The sequence below is a fragment of the Cynocephalus volans genome, chromosome 5 (genome assembly GCF_027409185.1).
Source record: "Cynocephalus volans isolate mCynVol1 chromosome 5, mCynVol1.pri, whole genome shotgun sequence".
Classification (NCBI taxonomy): Eukaryota; Metazoa; Chordata; class Mammalia; order Dermoptera; family Cynocephalidae; genus Cynocephalus; species Cynocephalus volans.
The window spans coordinates 113240331-113261246 of record NC_084464.1 but is presented as its reverse complement, the minus strand read 5'-3'; the positions used below and the strand labels follow the sequence as shown (position 1 = coordinate 113261246).

Here is a 20916-nt window from a genome sequence, read left to right as displayed (position 1 = left end):
GTTATTTATTATTGTCCATTTGGAAAGTATAATAAATAAGCGCAATGTATTTCTTTATATTATAGTGGTTGAAAAAATTATTTTATATAATAGTAGTTCTCAATCATATTTATCCTACTCCAGTGGGGTATGACCTACTCTCATCAGTCATTGAAGTCTATAATAGTGATTCTTGGGTAGAATAGAGAAAGACATTTGACAAGACACATACTTCCAAGGCAGTAGAAGGGTGGTAGAGATTTCATAATCTCTTGGGAAATTCACCTAAGCATAATTAAGAAAAACCTCCTAGGTGATTCTAATATCCTCACTCAGTGCCCCTCCTTATGAAAATCATTACTCTAAATGTGTACTTTGGACATCTCAACCCAAAGATGAATGTTATTTAAGCAGATCAAAAGCACTGGTGACAGATAACTAGAAATTCATTTTAAGTCTTTCCCTCGTAGGCCAGTCACCTCCACTCTGTTAAGTGACCAAAAACTTCCGTTAATCCTGGCCAGCTATCTTGAAGCTTAGCTCCAAATCAGCACCATGCTGTCCTGAGAGAGCCACCAGAGCCATCCCTTAGCTCCAAATCAAACTATCCAAAACAGTATAGATGGACTCAGACAAACCCACTAACACTACTGGGTAAAATCTCATGTATATACCCTATAATAATAACTTTTAATATGTAAAGTATATATATCTGTAATTTTTATCACTTTTATTGAGTTACAGTTTTTAACAAAGAAAGTACACAGTATACAGTTCCTATAAAAATGTGTAGACCTGAGTAACCAGCCACCATCTCAGTCAAGATACAGAATGTTTCTATCACCCTAAAGAGTTCTAGTTCCCCTTTGCAGTCAATCCCTAGCTCTCACCTCCAATTCCAGGTAACCACTTATCTGATTTCTATTACCATAGCTTAGTTTTGCCTGTTCTAGAGCTTTATAGAATTATGTATATGTACACTTTAATTTTAAAATGTTTTCATTCATCATTACATCTGAACATTTTAAGAATAATAATCTTTCATAAAAATATTTTGGCAGTTACGTATGAAGTTAAACATTACCCTTAACATATGACCCAGCAGTTCCACTGCTGAATGTTTGCCTAAGAGAAATGAAAACATATGTCCACACAAAGGCTTGTATACAAATATTTGTTGGAGCTTTGTTCATAATAGTACAAAACTGCAAACAATCTAAATGCCCATCAATGGGTGATTGGATAAACAAATTATGGTATATCCATGCAGTAGAATACTACTCAGCAATTAAAAGGTACCAGTTACTGTCTCGCCAGCACCATGGATGTATCTCAATATGCTGAATGAAAGAAGCCAGACATAAGAGAGTACCTGTAGTTCCACTTACATAAAATTCTTGGAAAAACAAAACTAAAGCAAGTCATGTTTTGAGCCTGAGGCCAGTAGTAGAATGAAGAATTATTGTAAAGGAATACAAGAGAACTTTGAGGGGTGATGAAAATGTTTTATATTTTGATTCTGGTAGTGGTTACACAAGTGTATAAATTTGCTAGGGCTGCCATAACAAGATATCACAGAGTTGGTAGCTTAAACAACAGAAATTTACTTTCTCACAGTTCTGGAAGGTAGAAGTTCAAGATCAAGGTATCTGCAGGTTTGGTTTCTGCTGAGGCTTCTCTCCTTGGCTTCGAGATGGCTCCTTTTCATTGTATCCTCACATGGTCTCGCCTCTGTGCTTGCGCATCCCTACTGTCTCTTTGTATGTCCGAATTTCCTCTTACCAACCAGTTAGATTGGATTAAGCCCATTCTGACAGTCTCATCTTAACCTAATCACCTCTTTGAAGTTCCTGTCTGCAAATACAGTCACATTCTGAAGTACGAGGCGTTACTTAAGTAACTGTTTGTTACATATGTCAGCATATGAATTTTGGAGAGATACAGTTCAGTTCATAACAACAAATCTATACATTTGTCAAAATTTGTAGAACTGTACAATTAACATGTATTCATTTTATTATATGCTAATTTTATCTCAATAAAGCTAATTTTTAAAATAATCTTTCAAAAGGAAATTTATAATAATCTACTTTTTAAAATAAGCTCTTTTTTTTTTTTTTTTTTTTTTTTTTTCCGTGACCGGCACTCAGCCAGTGAGTGCACTGGTCATTCCTATATAGGATCCGAACCCACGCCGCGCTCCCAGCGCAGCACTCGACCGAGTGCGCCACGGGCTCGGCCCTAAAAATAAGCTGTCTTGTTGTAATGAGCATCAGGTGGTCCTAAAAAGAAATTACAAGAAGCTTCAAGTGGTTCAGAGTATAGCCTAGCTGGAATATATAATTATCTACGGCCTTTTTGTTCTACCTTAGTGAGTGTTAAAATTAATTCAGATTGAGACAATTTCTGTTTTAAAGACCTTAAGTAAGATTGGATAAATTATTCCTTTTCTTTTTTTAAACTTTTTATATCAGGCTCTAAAACAAGTACTGTCTCTAGTATTGGTAGGGAAAGAGTTTTTCCAAAGAAAGCATCTAAATGGGATTTAAAGTCCAATATAAAAAAAATTTAAGAAATATGAGATTAGTTCATGTAGCTAGAAACAAAAATCTTAAAGTCACGTTTCAAGATATTGTCCATTTCCACAATTTAATGTCTTTTCACTAAAATTATAAGTGAACATGAACTTCATAATCTCTCTTAGCCATTAATTTTGTTAGTGCTCAGGTTGTAGTATATACTGAAATGTAAAGTGCTATTATGAAGTTAACTGGATTAGAAAAAAGATTCCTAATACTTTTGTTTTATCAGTTATTTTTGAGTATTTTTTTTCCATATTAGAAATTCTTCCCTCTTGACCTGCATACATTGCTGGTGGAATTGTACATCAGAAATATCTTTCTGGAATTCAGTTTGATGGTTATCTTTCAAAATAAATTTTTAGTATATACCATTTGCTCAGAAATTTCACTTCTAGGAATTTGTTTTAAGGATACAATCAGAGATGTGCCAAATAATTATTTTAAATGAAATATTAGCTAAAAAATTTAAATAACCCAATTTTTTAATGGTAGGGGTTTGGTTAAATTATAATACATCCATACATGGAAATGTAGTGCAACTGTAAAAATAATGTGAAAGAACTAAGTAACATGGAAAAATGTTCATGATATACTATTAAATCCAAGGAGAAAGTTACAAACAACATGACCCACAGATATGCACAAAATGTTTATGGATATACACAAAAAGTTTGTAGTGTCTATTTTCTGAATGATGGGATTACAGATAGCTATTTTCTTTTTGTGTCTTCTATCTGTTCTTCAGTGAACATATATTACAAAATTTATGTGTGTCATTTTTAAGTTAGGTGGTTCTGGAAGGAAATTTTTCCCATATCACAGGTAATTTTTCCATTTCTTTATAATCACATATTCTCCTATTTTATGATGGACTTAAATGTGTGCCATACAAAATTTTAAATGTCTAGGGATGATCCAGGACCTTCTTGGCAGCTGCAGTATTTGAGTTGGTCTGTATGTAGCTAAAATATTGGATATCTTAAAGATCTGTAACAAGGTATATCATGAGTACACAAGGAAAGTGTGATAAAACAGGAAAGCTTAGATAGGAAGCAACTTAATAAGGGAGAGTAAGGGGGGGAAAGAGTTTTATTTGGTATTATACAGGATTAGCCAAGAGAATTACTCTTGATGAAGTTTTTTATTATAATGACTTCCTCATTACCCTACTCTATTTATAATCCCCTTAGTATGTTTGTGCTACTCAAAGGAGCCACTAAGGAGCAGTCTTTTAAGATTGGTCAAGAAATTGCTGAAGCTGTAACTGCTACCAACCCTAAACCAGTGAAACTGAAGTTTGAAAAGGTAAGCGGAATGTAATATGAGTACTAATAATCACATATAAAATTCACATCTAGAGATTTCTCACTTGTTCAATACATTTTCAGAATGATTAGCAGTATATGGGGTCTATAAAAGTGTTAAATTTTAAATATTTTCTTAGTTTTATATAATTTTCTCAAATTTTTGTAGTAGTGTCTTTATATAAGGAAGTAAAAAGATTGTTCCAGTTACTATTGCTCTGTAAGAGACCACCCCAAACTTACTGGTATGAAGCAACCAGTATTTCATTCTGCCCACAGATTTTATGGCTCAAGAATTCAGAAAGAGTACAGCAGGGATGGCTGGTCTCTGCTCCACAGTGTCTAGGTCCTCAGCTAGGAAGAATTAAAGGCTGTATGTAACCCAGCTGACAGCTAAGGGCTGAAATCATCTGAAGCTTGCTTACTCTCTTTAAATTGTGGTTGATGGTGGCTCTGGGGGGACATCAGCTGTAATACCTGCACATGGCCTTTCCCTGGGCCTGCTTATTCCCCCTCACAGCATGAAGGCCTGGTTCAAAGAGAAACAGAAGAAAGCTGTTGTGCTTTTTATGACTCAGTCTCAAAATCACATTGCATCATAAGCCTCTCTAGATTTAAGGGGAGGGTACGTAGACCCCAACTGTTAATGGGAAGAATGTCAGAGTCACATTGTAAGACCATGTGGGATGGGAGATATTCTTTGTAATATAGTCTGCCACAAGGACTCTTGACTCTTTTTACTTATGTTTAGATACCAAATATGTATTTAGTTCTCTCTGTGTAAAAGATACTGAGCCTAGGAGCTGTACAGAATACAAAGAAGCTTCAGATACAGTCCTGCCTTACAAGAGCTAATACTCAAAAAGGGATGATTAGAAACGTATATGAGTGATCTCTTTTATTATAAACTTAAGTCTCGTGAGAGTAGGCTCCCTGAGCACTGTTAAGAACACAAAGAAAAAGAGGAATTGTGTCTTCCTGGAACGAACAGGGAGACTGCATGTAGGAGTTGACACTGAACTGTGCCTTGAAAAGTGGCTAGAATTGCAGTAGGTAACCAGGAGACTGCAGTCACTCCACACAAAAGAAAACGGCATAAAGAAGCATATGGAGTTGGAAAAGCAACAGGGGAATATGGAGTAGCACGAGATGAATCTGAAAAATAAAGTTGAGATGAGGCCATAGAGTGTCTTGAATGCCAAGCTGAAGTGTTTAAACTTTTATCTAGTAAAGGTTATTGTCTTAGTCCATTTGTGCTGCTATAACAGAGTACCACAGATTGGGTAATTTATACGGAACGGAAATTGATTTCTCACAGTTCTGGAGGCTGGAAAGTACAAGATCAAGGCATGAGCATATGGTGTCTGGTCAGGGCCTTCTTACTATGTCCTCATACGGTGGAAGGCAGAAGGGCAAAAAGGGACAAACTCCCTTCTTCAAACCCTCTATAAGGGCATCTAATTCCACTCATGAGGGGAGGAGTCCTCATGCTCTAGTTACCTCTTAGAGGCCCCACCTCTTAATATCATCACAGAAGCTGTGACACTGGGTCATAAAAACCCTTTTGTCTGTTTCTCTTTGTGATGTTCACTCCTAGAGTCCATCCATCATGCTGTGAGGAAGAAAAAGCAGCCCGAGGAAAAGGCATGTGTAGGTGTTTCAGCTGATGTCCCAATTACACTGAATTTTAGAGGGGACACATTTAAACCATAGCAGTTATCAAACAAGAAAGTAACTTGATCACAGCTGTTTGGGGATAATTGGCCTCACAGACGTGTACAGGATGGATTGGGAGTAGGGGAATCACAAGACAGGATGCCCCTTCCAACCCATATCGCCTGAATTAGTGAAATGACAATAGGAAAAATAAAGGGCTATTCAAGAGATACTTAGAAGGATGGGCAAGAGTTCAAGAGATTGTTTTAGGAGAGTGGGTGTGGAAAGCATAAAAGAGGGAGAAAAGAATCAAAGATGACTCCCAAGTGTTTATCATGTACCTACTCTGAAGGAAGAATTGTGCTAGAAAAGATTTAAAGAGGACTCATATATGGTATCTGAAGAATGAGCATTCTAATTGAGGGAGAGAGAGAAAAATTAGAATTAGTGATGAGTACTATTCTAGAAGTATGTGTATGATGCTGTGGTCACTCAACCCATCTGGTAAAGTAAAGAGCATGGTGTGCTTGGAGAAACCATCATACACAAAAATTTACCTGAAAATGAAATAGATCACAGACCTAAATGTAAGAGCAAAGACTGCAAAACTTCTCAAAGAAAACAAACATTTGTTAAGAATTATGATGCATATGTTCAAGGTGAATATTGATCTGTAGTTTTTTTTTTTTTTTTTTTGTATTGTCTTTGTCTGGTATGGGGACAAAAAAAACACTGCTCTCATAAACTGAGTTTGAAGTGTTCCCTCTTCTGTTTTCTGAAAGAAAGAATGTGCAAGATTGGTACAATTATGTCTTCCTTATGTGGTTGATAAAATTCAACAGTGAAGCCATTTACACCCAGAATTTTATTTGGTGGAAGGTTTTTAATTATAAATTAAATATCTTTAATAGATACTGCATTATTCAGATTTTCTTCTTATGTCAGTTTTGATAACTTGTTTGTCAAGGAATTGTCCATTTCTTCTAAGTTGTCGAATTTATTGGCATGAATTTTTTATATTATTGTCATTCTATATCTATAGGATCTTTATGAACACCCTCCTTTTGTTTATGATATTGATAATTTATGCTTTTCTCTTTTTTTCTTGTTCATTCTAGCTAGAGGTTTATCAGTTCATTGAACTTTTTGAAGAACCATTTCATTAATTTCTACTCTATTATTTCCTTCCTCTACTTACTTTGGGTTTAGTTTGCTTTTCTTGTCCTACATTATTAATTTGGGAGCTTTATTTATTGATTTTAAACAAATCTTCTTTTTAAATATAATTATTTAAAGATTTAAATTTCCCTCTGAATACTGCTTTAGCTACAAATTTTGATTTCTTGTGTTTTCATTACTCATTTGCTTCAATGGTAATGACCCGTAGGTTATTTAGAAGTGTGTTGTTTAAGTTCCAAATATTTAGAGATACTCCAGTAATCTTTTTGTTATTATTTCTAATTTAATTGCATTGTGGTCAAAGAATATACTCTGTATGATTTTAGTGCCCTTAAGTTTATTGAAATTTGTTGTTTGGTCCAACAGATGGTCTGTCTTAGTAAATGTTCCATGCAACCCTGAAAAACTGTGTATTCCATTTATTGGGTGGAATGTTCTATAATGTTACTTAGGGTAAGTTAGTTGATAGTGTTGTTGAAGCCTTCTGTATTCTTACTGATTTTCTGTCAATTACTGAGAGAGAGGTGCTAAAGTCTCCAACTATAATCATGGATTTGCCTGTTTCTTCATTTTAGTTTTGTCTGTTTCTATTTCATGTATTTTGGAGTTTTCTTACTATGTGCATACACATTTAGGATTATGTATTTTCTTGGTGAATTGATACTTTTATCTTTAATAATATCCCTTGTCTTGAAATCTACTTTTTCTGATATTAATATAGCTACTCTAGCTTTCTTTTGATTATTATTAGCATGTATATCTTTTTTCACTTTTAAAATTTTTAACCTTTCTATGCCCTTATGTTTAAAGTGGATTTGTAATAGGTAGCCTATAGTTGGGTCTTACTTTTTTATCCAGTCTGATTATTTCTGCCTTTTAATTGGGATTTTTAGACCATTTACATTTAATGTGATTATTGATAAAGCTTGGGCATTCCACAATGTATATGTATTTCACAACGTGTTATACACAATAAATACATACAGTTTTTATCAATTAAAAAAAATAAATATTTTTTTTTTAAAAGAAAAGGCTTAGGGGCAGGGGAAAGGACCAAATTGGTAACATTAAAAAAAAGGGCGAGCAGGGGGGGCACACACCATTGATCCAGGAATTTTATTTCAAGGAATTTATCCTACAGATTAATTCACACAGAGTTGTTTACTAGAATATTATTTGTAGTTCCAAGAGATTGAAAACATCCTAAATGATCTATAGTACATAACTAGTTACATAAATTGTGATACTCCCCCCCCAGTACGATGGACTACTATGTAGCTATAAAACGCAATGAGCTTTCTGTAGTAGGATGGAGTACTCTCCAAAATAAGTTATCAAATTAAATAAGCAAAGTACAGAATGGTATATATGGTAAGCTATCGTTGTGGAAAAGCATGTTAAGTACGTGTATTTGCATAGAATATCTCAGGAAGGATACAAAGAAAACCAATAACAGGATGCCTCTAGAGAAGAAAAAGTAAACTTTTCATTGTTTACTCTCATAACATATTAATTTTGCACCATATGTAGATGTTACTTAATTTTTTAAATTGTTTAAGAGGATATGATTGGCTTTTGAGAGAGCAGTGTCAGTTAAGGTAGAAGCAAAATTGGTAGTGCAAGAAAAGGAATGAGTGAGTGGTAAAGAAGTAAAGAAAATTCATTTGCTGTGCTTTCATTTCCAGGTATTATCCCTAAGTCATATTTAGAATTTTTTTATAATTGACATTAGATTAAAGAAAGCAGAAAGACATAAAAATAGGGCCGAGCCCGTGGCGCACTCGGTAGAGTGCTGCGCTGGGAGCGCGGCGGTGCTCCCGCCGCGGGTTCGGATCCTATATAGGAATGACCAGTGCACTCACTGGCTGAGTGCCGGTCATGAAAAAAATGACAAAAAAAAAAAAAAAAAGAAAGAAAGAAAGACATAAAAATAAAATACTCATGATGGGGGAAAAATGGTTATTAGAGGCATTTTCTTAATTTCACCACAGGTATATTTGCCCTGTGTTTTACAAACAAAAAAGAGGTATGTGGGTTACATGTATGAAACACTGGATCAGAAGGACCCAGTATTTGATGCAAAAGGAATAGAAACAGTTAGAAGAGATTCCTGCCCTGCTGTTTCTAAGGTAAGTTATTTTAATCTTGTCTTTATCTGTAAGTAATAAGTGGCTAAAGAATCTGGTGAAAATGTAATTATCTTTAACCACACATCTAGGTGAAGGGAAGTATATATTCTACATTAACTATAGGAAGAACTATATGAATTTTGAGAATTTTATTTCTAATGAAAACTATTTTATTTTAGTCCTTAGTTTCTGACTTTTTCCCATCCCTTGTTTTATCAAAATTGCTAAAAATCAACACATGAACTTGATAAGAGTTTCCCAACTATCACCTGGAGATGTTAATACAATATGTTGTCACATAACCACTCCCAAAACCTAGGGAACAAGATAAAGAGGAGAAAATAATAGATTTCATAAATAACATAATCCCTCTCAGAATAACTGAAATTTTATTTACTAGGGTTATCAGATACAAATTAGGAAGATTTCTGAACAGAGGTACTATAAGTTAACTAAATTTCTCAACCATAGTAATTTTAACCATAGTATTTTGTTTTTTTCTTTACTCAGGCTCAGATTCCTTCTTTAGCAAACCAAATATAAATAGTATAAATGGGAATACCACTCTGTACACTGAGTTTTATGAGAATGTTGAAAGCATAACAGATTGACTGTTATCAATATATTATGTCATATATACAATATGTGAATTATATGTGAATTTGGGATATTATTTAGTACTAGTTTCTGGAAGAGATATCATCTGGTACATTCTTTTTCTGCTGGAAGAATTGTACCTAAGCTAAATTAACAAGCTTATTGTATAAATATGCATAGGTTCAAGTATTCAGAATAAGATACAGAACTTTCACCCAGACTATTTTTTTTAAAACTGATGTGTAATAATTGCACATATTTATGGGGTACAGAGTTATATTTCAATATACGTATACAGTGTGTGATGATCAAATCAGTAATTAGCGTGTCCATCATGAAATGAAATTTATCATTTCTTTATGATGAGAGGATTTCAGCTTCTCTCAGCCATTTGAAAACATACAATAAATTATCAATTGTAGACCCCTAGCACTACTATAGACCACTAGGGCTTATTTTTACTATCTAGCTGTAATTTTGTATGCGTTAACCTATCTCTCCTTCTGTCCCTCTCCCTGTCTCCCCTTCCCCACTTCTCCCCTTCCTCCCTTCTCCCCTTCCTCCCTTTTCCCCTTCCTCCCTTTTCCCCTTTTCCCCTTACCTTTCCCAGCCTCTAGTAACTGCGATTCTACTCTCTACTTGTATAAGCTCAACTTTTTTTTTTAAGCTCCCACATATGAGTGAGAACATGTGATATTTATCTTTCTGTGCCTCACTTATTTCACTTAACATAATATCTTCCAGGCTCAATCTGGAACTAATTTAAATTCAGTCCACTATTTAAATCTACTGCATGTTGATCATTTCCTAATAGAAATATTTCCAACACAGAAAATTCTGTCACAGTTATTTATCAACACTATAAAAAAGCAAAAGGCTGATTTTGATTTCACTAAGTGGTTATATTTAAACTTCTTTCTGTCCTTTCATAACTGAATTAGGTACTTTCTATAACAAATAAAAACAACATATGAAATTATGTCTAGTTTCTTGTGCCTAGTGCTTTGACTTTTTAAGAAAAACTTGAATGATTTATGTTGCTCATCACATAGCAAATATTTCATCTGCATTTCATTCTAATATGATTTTCCTCAAACCTGCGTGATATTCTATTTTAAGAACTAGCAAGCTATATAAAGTCTCCAGAATATTTTCCAATTTCTAATAATTTTTATTATCCAGTCATTGTAAGTAGCATTATTTAGGTAGATCAGCAAATTATTCAATAGTTACATAATTCAAAGTATAACAATGATGAAATGTAGTAAGGGATATTTTATCTTTATATGCATATCTTTTTTGTTTTAAGATACTTGAGTGTTCTCTAAAGCTGCTATTTGAAACAAGAGATATAAGTCTAATTAAACAGTATGTTCAACGACAATGTATGAAGCTTCTGGAAGGAAAGGCCAGCATACAAGATTTCATCTTTGCCAAGGAATACAGAGGAAGTTCTTCCTATAAACCTGGGACTTGTGTGCCAGCCCTTGAACTTACAAGGTAATGATGCACACAATAGCACAACCTCAGTACCTAGTCAATGTAGTCCTAGTATTCTGCACAGGCTTAGAGTAAATGAAAAGATACCTAATTCATGGTCACAGACACACAATATTTTTTTTACCTGCTCACATGAAGCCTTACTGAACGTGAATGCATGTTCTCCCATACTTTATTAGCTCTGAAGAGAAAATCCTCTCTTGGGCTTCCCTTGGGAAACTAAATGTGGTGAAATTGTGGCCTGATACAGAGTGTGATTCATTTGTTTTTCCTACATTGAAATCACTAAGTAGTCCTTAATATTGATCTACCAAAGCACTTAGATGGTATTATTCTGAAATCAGATAGTTTAGCCAGTTAAATTTTCCCTCATCTTTCATTGTTAAATTTATGATAGTTCTTACTATTAGGGATAAAAAAACATTTTAAGCTAGTTGATATCTGCCAACTCTTATTATTTTCCAAGTAGCAGTGATTTACAGAGTAAGTTTAAATTCTAACAGCATTTTCAGTTGGTGCCAACTGAGTGAAATATATGTAGCTCTTAAAGAAGTAGGAACTCTAATTTGAAGTTAACCCTTGTAGATTTCTAATGTTTTGATTACTGTTTGATTCTGATTTAATTTGCTGGAAAGATGCCTTCTGTGACAGTCTTTGAGTGTGTGTTTTATTTGAATAGGAAAATGCTTATCTATGACCGGCGCTCTGAGCCTCGAGTTGGGGAGCGAGTGCCATATGTCATCATTTATGGGACCCCTGGAGTACCACTTATCCAGCTAGTAAGGCGCCCAGTGGAAGTCCTGCAGGACGCAACTCTGAGACTGAATGCCACTTACTATATCACCAAGCAAATCCTTCCACCCCTGGCCAGAATTTTCTCACTTATTGGTATTGATGTCTTCAGCTGGTATCATGAATTACCAAGGGTAAGTTACTAAATGGTACATGTGTTATAACTACATGGAGATTTCACTTCAAATTTCTGTAGAACTAAAGATTTTATTTATGTACGATGAGAGGCAAAGTGCATCCTCCATTATCCTAAACTGGCAAAGATGCCACACTCTTCTGGCTTCCTAAAAGAGAAACTTCCAAGTTTTCTACAAACACCTTTCCAGCTTCTGTCAGGTTGGCCAAATTATAGAAATGTTAAAATAAATCCCACAACTATTTCAATAATAAACACTTAGCCACAAAATAACTCAGAATAAGCCAGCTAAAAGAAAAAAGTAGAGGGGAAGGGGTGGGGAAGGAGAAGTGGAGCACTAAAGGGTACAAAATTATGCTATCTACACTGAGTGAATCGTTTTGCTGTATACACCTACATTGAAACAACACACTGTACCCCACAAATATGTACAAGTAAATGTTAAAAATTATTTTAAAAAAAGAAAATGATAGCAAAAATTCCTTCAAATGAATGTTTAAGGATAGGATATAGTATCTAGACATAGTCCTGAAGAAACCAGACTAAAGAAATAATGTTAGAGTAGCATTATACTTAAGTTACATGCAATGTTAAATCTTACAAAGGGAGATTCCCCTTGAATACTTCTCAGTTTATTCATTAGAAAATGAAGGAGTGATATATGATTCTGTAATAATCTGGGACACATTTTTCTAGGAGAATAGTTGCTTTTATCTACTGTTAGAATTCACTTCAGATCTGCTCAATCACTTACTATTATCTCAGACTATGAAAGGCAGATGGTATTTAGGCAAACCGATAAAAGTTGATATTTAAGTTATTTTTCGTACAGTGTAAATGTGTCCAAATATCACATTGTCCTCCATAAATATATACAGTTATTATGGGTCAATTAAGAAAAAATATATTAAAAAGAAAAAAATTTTCAGAGACAGAAGTAGAATACAGGTTACCAGAAACAGGGAGGAGGGAATAATGAGAAGTTTTTGATTCATGGGTGTATTAGTCTGTTTGTGATGCTTATAACAGAATAACACAGAACTGGGTGATTTATACAGAAAAACAAAATTTAGTACTTATGGTTTCTGAGGCTGGGAAGTCCAAAGTCCATCTGGTGATGGTGACAGCAACACAGGGGCCTCACATTGCAAGATGGTGGAAGCAGAGAGAGCAAGAGAGACAGAAAGACAGACTCTCCTCTTTTAAAGCCCTCAGAACCACACCCCTGACCACCATTTTTAATCCATTCACTACTGCATGGTCCTACAACCCAATCACCTCTTCAAGGCTCCACCTTTCAACTGCCATAATAGGATTTCCCACCCTCTTTACAGTCACAGTGGAGGCTATTCCTAATACATAAAAATTGGGGGACACAGTTCAAGCTTCAGTGCGTTTTGGGGGGACATAATTCAGTCCACTACATTGGGTATAGAGTATATGTTTAGGATGATGAAAAAGTTTTGGAAATAGGCAGAGGTAGTGGTTACACAGCATTGTGAATGTAATTCTATGCGATTCTACATTTTAAAAAGCTTAAAATGGGAATTCTTGTATATGTTTTACCACAATAAAAAAAAGACACAGTGAGTAATAAAATATTCCTAGAAACAAAGACTGGAAACAAAGACTGCAGATATATCAAGTCTCCTGAGTTTATCTATCAATTTAATGTAATTCAAATCAAAATCTTGATGTTTTAAAAGTTTTGTTTTTTGGTGATGAGAAGGAGGAGTTGGAGAAACTTAACTAAATAAATTGTAGTTTATCTTGAAAATTAAATGCACTCAAACAACTTTAAAAAGTTATTTGTACTTTCTACCTAAGCACTTAGAGGGAAGGAAAAGAGTAAGCTAGGAAACTGAGGTTGAAGCTGTGTTTCGGAGAATTTGTGCTGGCTGATGTCTATAATGCTGTATCCTGGCTCTATGCCAAGAAGGGCCCTTTTTTTTTTTTTTTTTTTTTTTTTTTTTTTTACTATTTTTCATTTTATCACTAGCAAGAATGTTAAACCAGTGACATTTGTAAGAGGCTAACCTAATAATTTTTATGCAAAGTGATTTAAAGATACCGGGAGAATATGCTATGGGTATAATAATATGATAATTTATTTCAATGTAAAAAGAGTACCAGAAGACAGATCTGAAACCAGTATCAACTTCAAATGAAGAATTCATAGGTATCACGTACTTAATCTAACTTGAAGTGCTCCGGGTTTACTTTTGCTTGAATTTTGCACCCTACAGCCTAACAAGTTGTTTTAACCTTTCACTTGCTTTGTTTCCATGGCCCAATTTGTGCAGCCTTAAACAGTATCCACTCTCAATCTGGGTTACTTCCATTGCCCTCTGTGATCTTGTACATCTACATATAACTCAATCAATAAACTTAGTGTCAAGAGACCATTTTTTCCCCCAAAAGATATTAAGATGTAAGCTCCATGAAAGCAAGAATTTTGTTCATTCTGTAGCCCCAGTGTCTAGAACAGCACCAGACACATAGTAGCTCCTCAACATTTGATGAATGAGTGAATGGAATAATGCCTGAGTAAACCTGTAATTAGCATGAGAATAGCAGCTCTGCTGTGAAGCAGGCTCAGACTTAATCTGAAATAATGTTTTTATAGATCCAGAAAGCCACCAGCTCCTCTCGAAGTGAACCTGAAGTGCGGAAAGGCACTATTTCACAGTATTTCACCACTTTACACTGTCCTGTATGTGATGACCTGACTCAGCATGGCATTTGTGGTAAATGTAGGAGCCAACCTCAGCAGGTTGCAGTCATCCTCAATCAAGAAATTCGAGAGTTGGAACGTAAACAGGAGCAACTTGTAAAGGTACGGCCTTGTTTGATAGACCTGGAATCCCAAGCAACCCGATTCTTCAGGAAAATATAGTCAACTCTTGAATTATAGTATGAGATATGAAACTGGTGTGAAAAGTGAAGTGAGGATTCTAAACTGATAAAAATCTCAAAAATACCATAATTGAACTATTAAAAATGGCTTAATTTGTTTTATAATTTATTTTTTGTTTTTATAGAATAGTGTATTGTGTTTATTAAAACCTAGAACTAGAATGGCCATTCACCCAACTTCTTTCATAATAGCATTTTGTAAGAAAAACAAGAAAAGTCCCAGTTGCTCTATCAGCGCTTATTACCATTCACATAAAAATCTAGTTGTCTTAAAGAATTGCTAATATACTTGGAAAGTTTACAATTCTAAGAGTCCGGATAGAAAATTAATAGTTAATGTGATTGTCTTACTACGTACGTGCCAGAGACTATTCTAGGCACTCTTACAAATCAGTAAACTGACACGGGGCAGTTATTTGCATGTTACACTGTTAAATAAGTGGCTGAGGTGGAATTTCTTGCCCTTTTCTTGCCCTTCTCCCTGTCTCACTCTACCCTCCACCCATATCATACTGAACTTCTTTTAGGTTCATGAATGCACCTTAATCTCTTCTACCTCCTGGCTTTTAAACAACCTGCTCCCTCTGCCAGGAATACTTTCCTCAAATCACTACCCCCTCTGACAAATCATCCGAAAGGAATATCAGTTTAAACTTCCAGACCCAGAGGTGAAGCTTTCCCTGCAATGGGCTTCTCTGCTTTACTATGATTATGTGTGCCTCTGTCTTCCACACTGACAGCAGGTGAGCTGGTGAGGCCCTGCCCTTCTCTCACTGTTGAGTCTACTGTGCTTGGCATAGAGTCCAGCCCTTGGTGGGGGTCTGCAAATATTTATTGAATGAATGAACAATTTCCTGCTCAATGCAATGTCACTGAGTTATTACCAACCAACTTTCCGCCATTTTGTACTAGGTTTTTGGTGTTTTTGGTTCTAGTCGGTACAACCACCAAAGTCACTGGGTACTCCCAGCTTCTGTTTATTTTATAGGCTGCTGTCCCAATGGCAGCAACCAACTTTCATAGAAAATTCCTTTGCTGGATCCTAGTACAAGGCACAGATGAGAGCAGGATCACCAGAGCTCTTCGAAGGTCAGGCTGTGAGTGGTCTCTTGCTGGATCTTTTTATCTGATGTCCTCTACGACAAATACTGCACTAATCAGTTTAATCAGAACCCTTCCTCAGTGTTAGGTCTTATTTCTTACTAATAAAATACAGCTTAAAAGAAGTGATGCTATTTTTATTTTTTGGTTTTTTTGTTTTTGTGACCGGTAAGGGGATCGGAACCCTTGGCTTGGTGTCACCCACACCGCACTCAGCCAGTAAGCACACTGGCCATCCCTGTATAGGATCCGAACCTGCGGCCTCGGCGCTCCCAGCGCCACACTCTCCCGAGTGAGCCACGGGTTCGGCCCATGCTATTTTTAAATAAAGAATAGTTCATCATCTTTCAAGAGAGAGTTTATCTTTACATGTTTTTTTTAAGAGTTAAAATGTCTCCCATGTACTAATTTATAGAAATTTTCATAAAGCAGAAATTATAGGATATGAGAAATAGAAACATATTAATAATAGGAAATTTTGATACATCTCTCTCTGTCCAAGACCAATCAAGTGATCCGAAATAAGAATAATTACTGAATATCCAAACAACATAATAAGGTAGATCTCTGATTATCTGTCAAACTCTGTGACCCAGTGTTAATGAATACACTTCTTAAGTGTTTATTAAATGTTTTTAAAAAATGACTATATCTTAGTCTGTAACGAAATCCTCAATAAATTACAAAAAGTAGAAATAGTATAAGTGATATTTTATCAGTGCATTGCTATAAAACTAGCAATTAATTATAAACTCAGAAAACAAAATGACCTTTCCACTTGGAAATTTTAATACTCCTTATTAAACAAAATGAAAACACTTCATGTCAGATTCTAGAAGGCCATAGAAGATGTCAGACAAAAATTCATCAGCTTAAACACTTTTAATAGTAAACATGAAATAATGAAAAAAAATGAATTAAGTATCTGCCTGAAGTTTTTTTTAAAAAAAGAATACCAAAGGATAGCAAAAAGAAAGAATCAATAAATATTAAAGCAGGTATTTTTTAAACGTCTGCCTCCTTATGAGCTAAAAAAAGTAGGTGTCCACATTGTTGTGTTTAAAGTTTTAAATGTAAACCCGAATCAAGCTGTACTTCTCAGGGTTTAAATCACCAGTAAAGGATCTTGAAACTAAACATTGAGTTAAATTTGGTGAGTCATGTAATTCCATCCTGGCTTATTTATCAGACAAGCACAGAGAGTGCTTAAATATTTATCAGTTTGTCCTGGCACCTGAATGTAGCTGCAGTACTTAGAGCTATAATACAGAAATTCTATATTTGGGAATAGATTTGAGTCTCTTGGCAGAGATCTAATTAGCAAAAGACTTCAAAGTAGAACATCATACTCAGTCTTCATAGAACATACTGAAACACACATTTCTAAGCAGTCTGCTTGTGCCAGTATCATAATACTGGATACAGTAACCAGTACTCAGAAAAATGTGCCCTTCAGTGGACTGGAAGATAGTGGGCAAAGAACAAAAATTCACTGCCCTTTGAGCCGTCTCTGTAAAACAGAAGCCCTTTGATAAGTACAGATCAATTAATTCACTACAGCATATTTGATTTATCTCTTAAAAGTCAATCTAGAGTAGTTGCTATTTTGTATGCCTTTTTAAATCACTTGTATACAGCATTCAAGTACAAAATCAGCCTGTATTTTCTAGACCCTTGAAGTTCTCACTAATATCTGTTTTAATTTTTTGATGTTTTTCATGTTTTATAATCCTTTTTTTAATTGTATGTGTGACCTGAGACTTTAACTACTATCTAAAATCGGGGTTGGCCCATTAGCTCAGTTGGTTAGGGCGCAGCCTTATAACACCAAGATTATGAGGTTAGGATCCCCATACTGGACAGCCGCAAAAAAATTTAAGTTATAAAAAAAAATCTGATCATTGTGTAAGACATTGTAATGCTTCTTCTCATAAAAATTGCCTTATGATTTATTATTTTCCTTAAGATCAGATCTAATTATATATCATAATCACCTGAAAGCCTTAAAAAGTTAGGTTCTATGTGCCCAGAGATTCTGATTCGTTGGTCTAGGATGGTGCTCAGGCACTAGTTTATTTTTAAGCTCATTGTTAGCCAGACTTGAAAACCACTGGTCTAGACTGCTATTTTCAAATTCATATCATTTGATATTTTCATACTGGTATTTTCTCTTCTGAAATAAGAAAATGGATAATTTTTTTATGATTGCCATATAAAAATAAATCTAAATAATTTTAAAAAATAGTGTTAATAGTTCATTTAAAAGACATTTTTGGTAATCGAGTAGCTTATTATGTAGATTTTAATATAATAGGATTCTGTTGTAAATGAAAGTTGATCCTCAGGAATGAAATTAATCCTTAGGGAATTTTGTACTCTCTGTTAGGTGAAATAATATCCTTTAGAAATGCCTCAACATAGAATAGGCTAGGCTTCTAAGATGTGAAAATTAATGAAACTTTCTGTAATATATTACGTGTCATATGTCTGCCAGGAATCTGTGGTGGGCCAGAAAGGAAAGATTATAAAAATGTGTTGTTTACACCTATACATAGAAACTTTCCTATTACCTTATGTATTTCTTTTATGCTTTCAGATATGCAAGAACTGTACAGGTTGCTTTGATCGACATATCCTATGTGTTTCTCTGAACTGCCCAGTACTTTTCAAACTCTCCCGAGTAAATAGAGAATTATCCAAAGCACCATATCTCCGGCAATTACTAGACCAGTTTTAAATTCTCAATATCACAAAACTCCAGGTGCTATTTTTTTCAGTGTTTACCACTAAACTGTTGTGCATGGTGCTTTTTCAACTTTCATCAAGTCAAGGATGTTCACTGTTATATGAAGACTATGAAGACTTTTATGCTAACTGAATTTAAAATTAGAAGCTCACTTCTTACATGTACAAATTCCTCATTCTTTCACCTTTTCAACATTGTTTTATAACACAGGTATTGGATTTGCTCCAGTATGTATACCATCTTGTAAATCCATTTGAGTATAACATGTTTATTTCCCTGTGGAAGGAGCACTGAAAACCTCTTAAAAACCATTCGTGTATTTTCCTTGAACTGTCTGCATCGACATATTACGTAGAGATATCCATTCACTTTATAATTTTGAGTGCAAAATATTTTGTAAATACACTTTTTTACTTTTCAAACAGCTGAGTAAAATAATGTGCAATGAATTTTATACAAATGATTTTCAAGTTGTTTGGTATATTTCCTCTAGGTTTTGCTTGACTCAAAGTAGATTTGTTATTTTGATCAAACTGTGCAAACAATAGTACCATGTGTAGCATTTTGAAACATTATTTTCTAAAAACCGCTGTCTTGCTTTAGCTATTAATGGGGCATTGTGAGGAACTGTGCAAAGACATTTTTGTTACAAACCTGTGGGCCTGTTGCAATACTTTAAAAATAAAAAATTTTATTCCATTTTTGCTTGTTTTGTATAGACATTTCTATTGCTTCTAAATATGCTTAAAATATTTTCTTTCCTTATGTACTGTACAGTTAATCTTATTTGCCATCATCTTGAACACAAAATGTGTATTTAGAATATTTGTATAACTGTATAAAATGAAAAAGAAACTATGTGGTCAGTGCATTGTTTTTTAAACTGGAAATCATTTTGTTTGAAGTTACTAATGGAAACCATATTAAAATTGAATAAAATATGAAATATGGCAGTGTGATTTTATCCTATTTTTTAAGCCAAATTGGTTACATCTTATCCTTTTCAGATTTTTAATGAGGTAAACTTAACTCATTCCTATATTCCAATTACTATTGCAATTCCCTTACTAAAACTTTAGGATTAAAAAAAGGGGGGGGGCAATAATCAGCCACAATGTATATCGACAAAATAAAATTTTTTTTAAAAAGGGGGGGTGAGCAGCAAAAATAGACTAGGAAAAATTTAGCACTCATTCTTTTAGAGAGTTCTGAGAATGTACTTGTTAGTTGATCTTAAAGTGTTCATGTTTAGTTGGATATAATTAAATTATTCTTGGGGCTAGGGCTTACTAGAGGGAAAGCAAAAACTACATTATTATTTTCTAAAAACTTAAATGCCAGTTTCTTATATGCCAGTTCTTTCAGTATTTCTTTTTCAAAAGTTCTTGTTTTAACATAGATAGCTTATCTGGTTACTCACCAGAAATAGGTCTTCCATTGCCAGAATATATACTTCCACATAATGGGGAGGATTCATTTTCTGAAAATTTTATGGTAAATATGGAATTACAGAGATACAAATCATGTCTCTGAACATATTTCTCTCAAGTCCTGCTAAGACATAACAAAACCCCACTTCTGGGGATCTTTTTTTGTTTGGGAGGTTTAGGTTAGGCTCAGAATTAGGGTTTTCTTACCCTGCGTGGATGGTCGTTGATGTTTTCTCTGTTACTTTCTCTTCTAAGTTTTGTGCTATCAGGACTTCCACCTCCATCATCTCTTTCTCATCATAGTAACTCAACACAATATTTTCAACAGAATAACCATATTTAACCTTCGTAATTGGACACAGCCATATTGACAAATAGTTATTCAACACGACGGCCCCAAACTAGCTCAGTTTTAGGCACATCTCTTGTTCTCTTTTCTTCAAGGAAGTGTCTTCGTTATAACTCTGTCCTTAGAGTCTGACCTCCATTTGCTGTTTCAATAACTGTCACCTCAGAGGGTTGTAATTTAAACCTATTTTACCAAGAACATTTTTGGAAGGAGCTTCCAGTATTTCATAATTATTTTCCCTCCCGTTTAGATCGGCTATTAATAAAATTTTGTCTTTGATCTAGATCACACACACACAAAAAAACATTTTTTGAATAGTGCTGAAGAAGCAGTTTCATTCTTTAGGGTGTTTTTATTTATCTGAAAAAGAATCAGAAGCTCAGAGACATCAAATAACTTCATTAAACATTTCCTTAAGTTTACTAAAACATTTTCTTTCGTTCTTCTCACTTCCCACCCAAGCCTTTCCTTTGATGAACCATGTAATATTCAGTTCTACATGGACATAAAATAGTGTCTG

General features: G+C 34.5%; 1 protein-coding gene across 4 annotated transcripts in view; it reads left to right on the top strand.

Moving 5' to 3' along the window:
- REV3L (REV3 like, DNA directed polymerase zeta catalytic subunit) overlaps window positions 1–19530 on the top strand; it is a 167957-nt gene extending 148427 nt beyond the window's left edge. For all 4 annotated transcript variants that reach the window (XM_063098439.1, XM_063098440.1, XM_063098438.1 and 1 more), the window contains exons 27-32: window positions 3752–3866; window positions 8692–8829; window positions 10736–10926; window positions 11606–11852; window positions 14481–14690; window positions 18468–19530. In XM_063098439.1, the coding sequence (XP_062954509.1) occupies window positions 3752–3866; window positions 8692–8829; window positions 10736–10926; window positions 11606–11852; window positions 14481–14690; window positions 18468–18608 (1042 nt within the window). In that variant the 3' untranslated portion in view covers window positions 18609–19530. The remainder of the gene's footprint in view (window positions 1–3751; window positions 3867–8691; window positions 8830–10735; window positions 10927–11605; window positions 11853–14480; window positions 14691–18467) is intronic.
- The last annotated feature ends 1386 nt before the right edge of the window (window positions 19531–20916 follow it).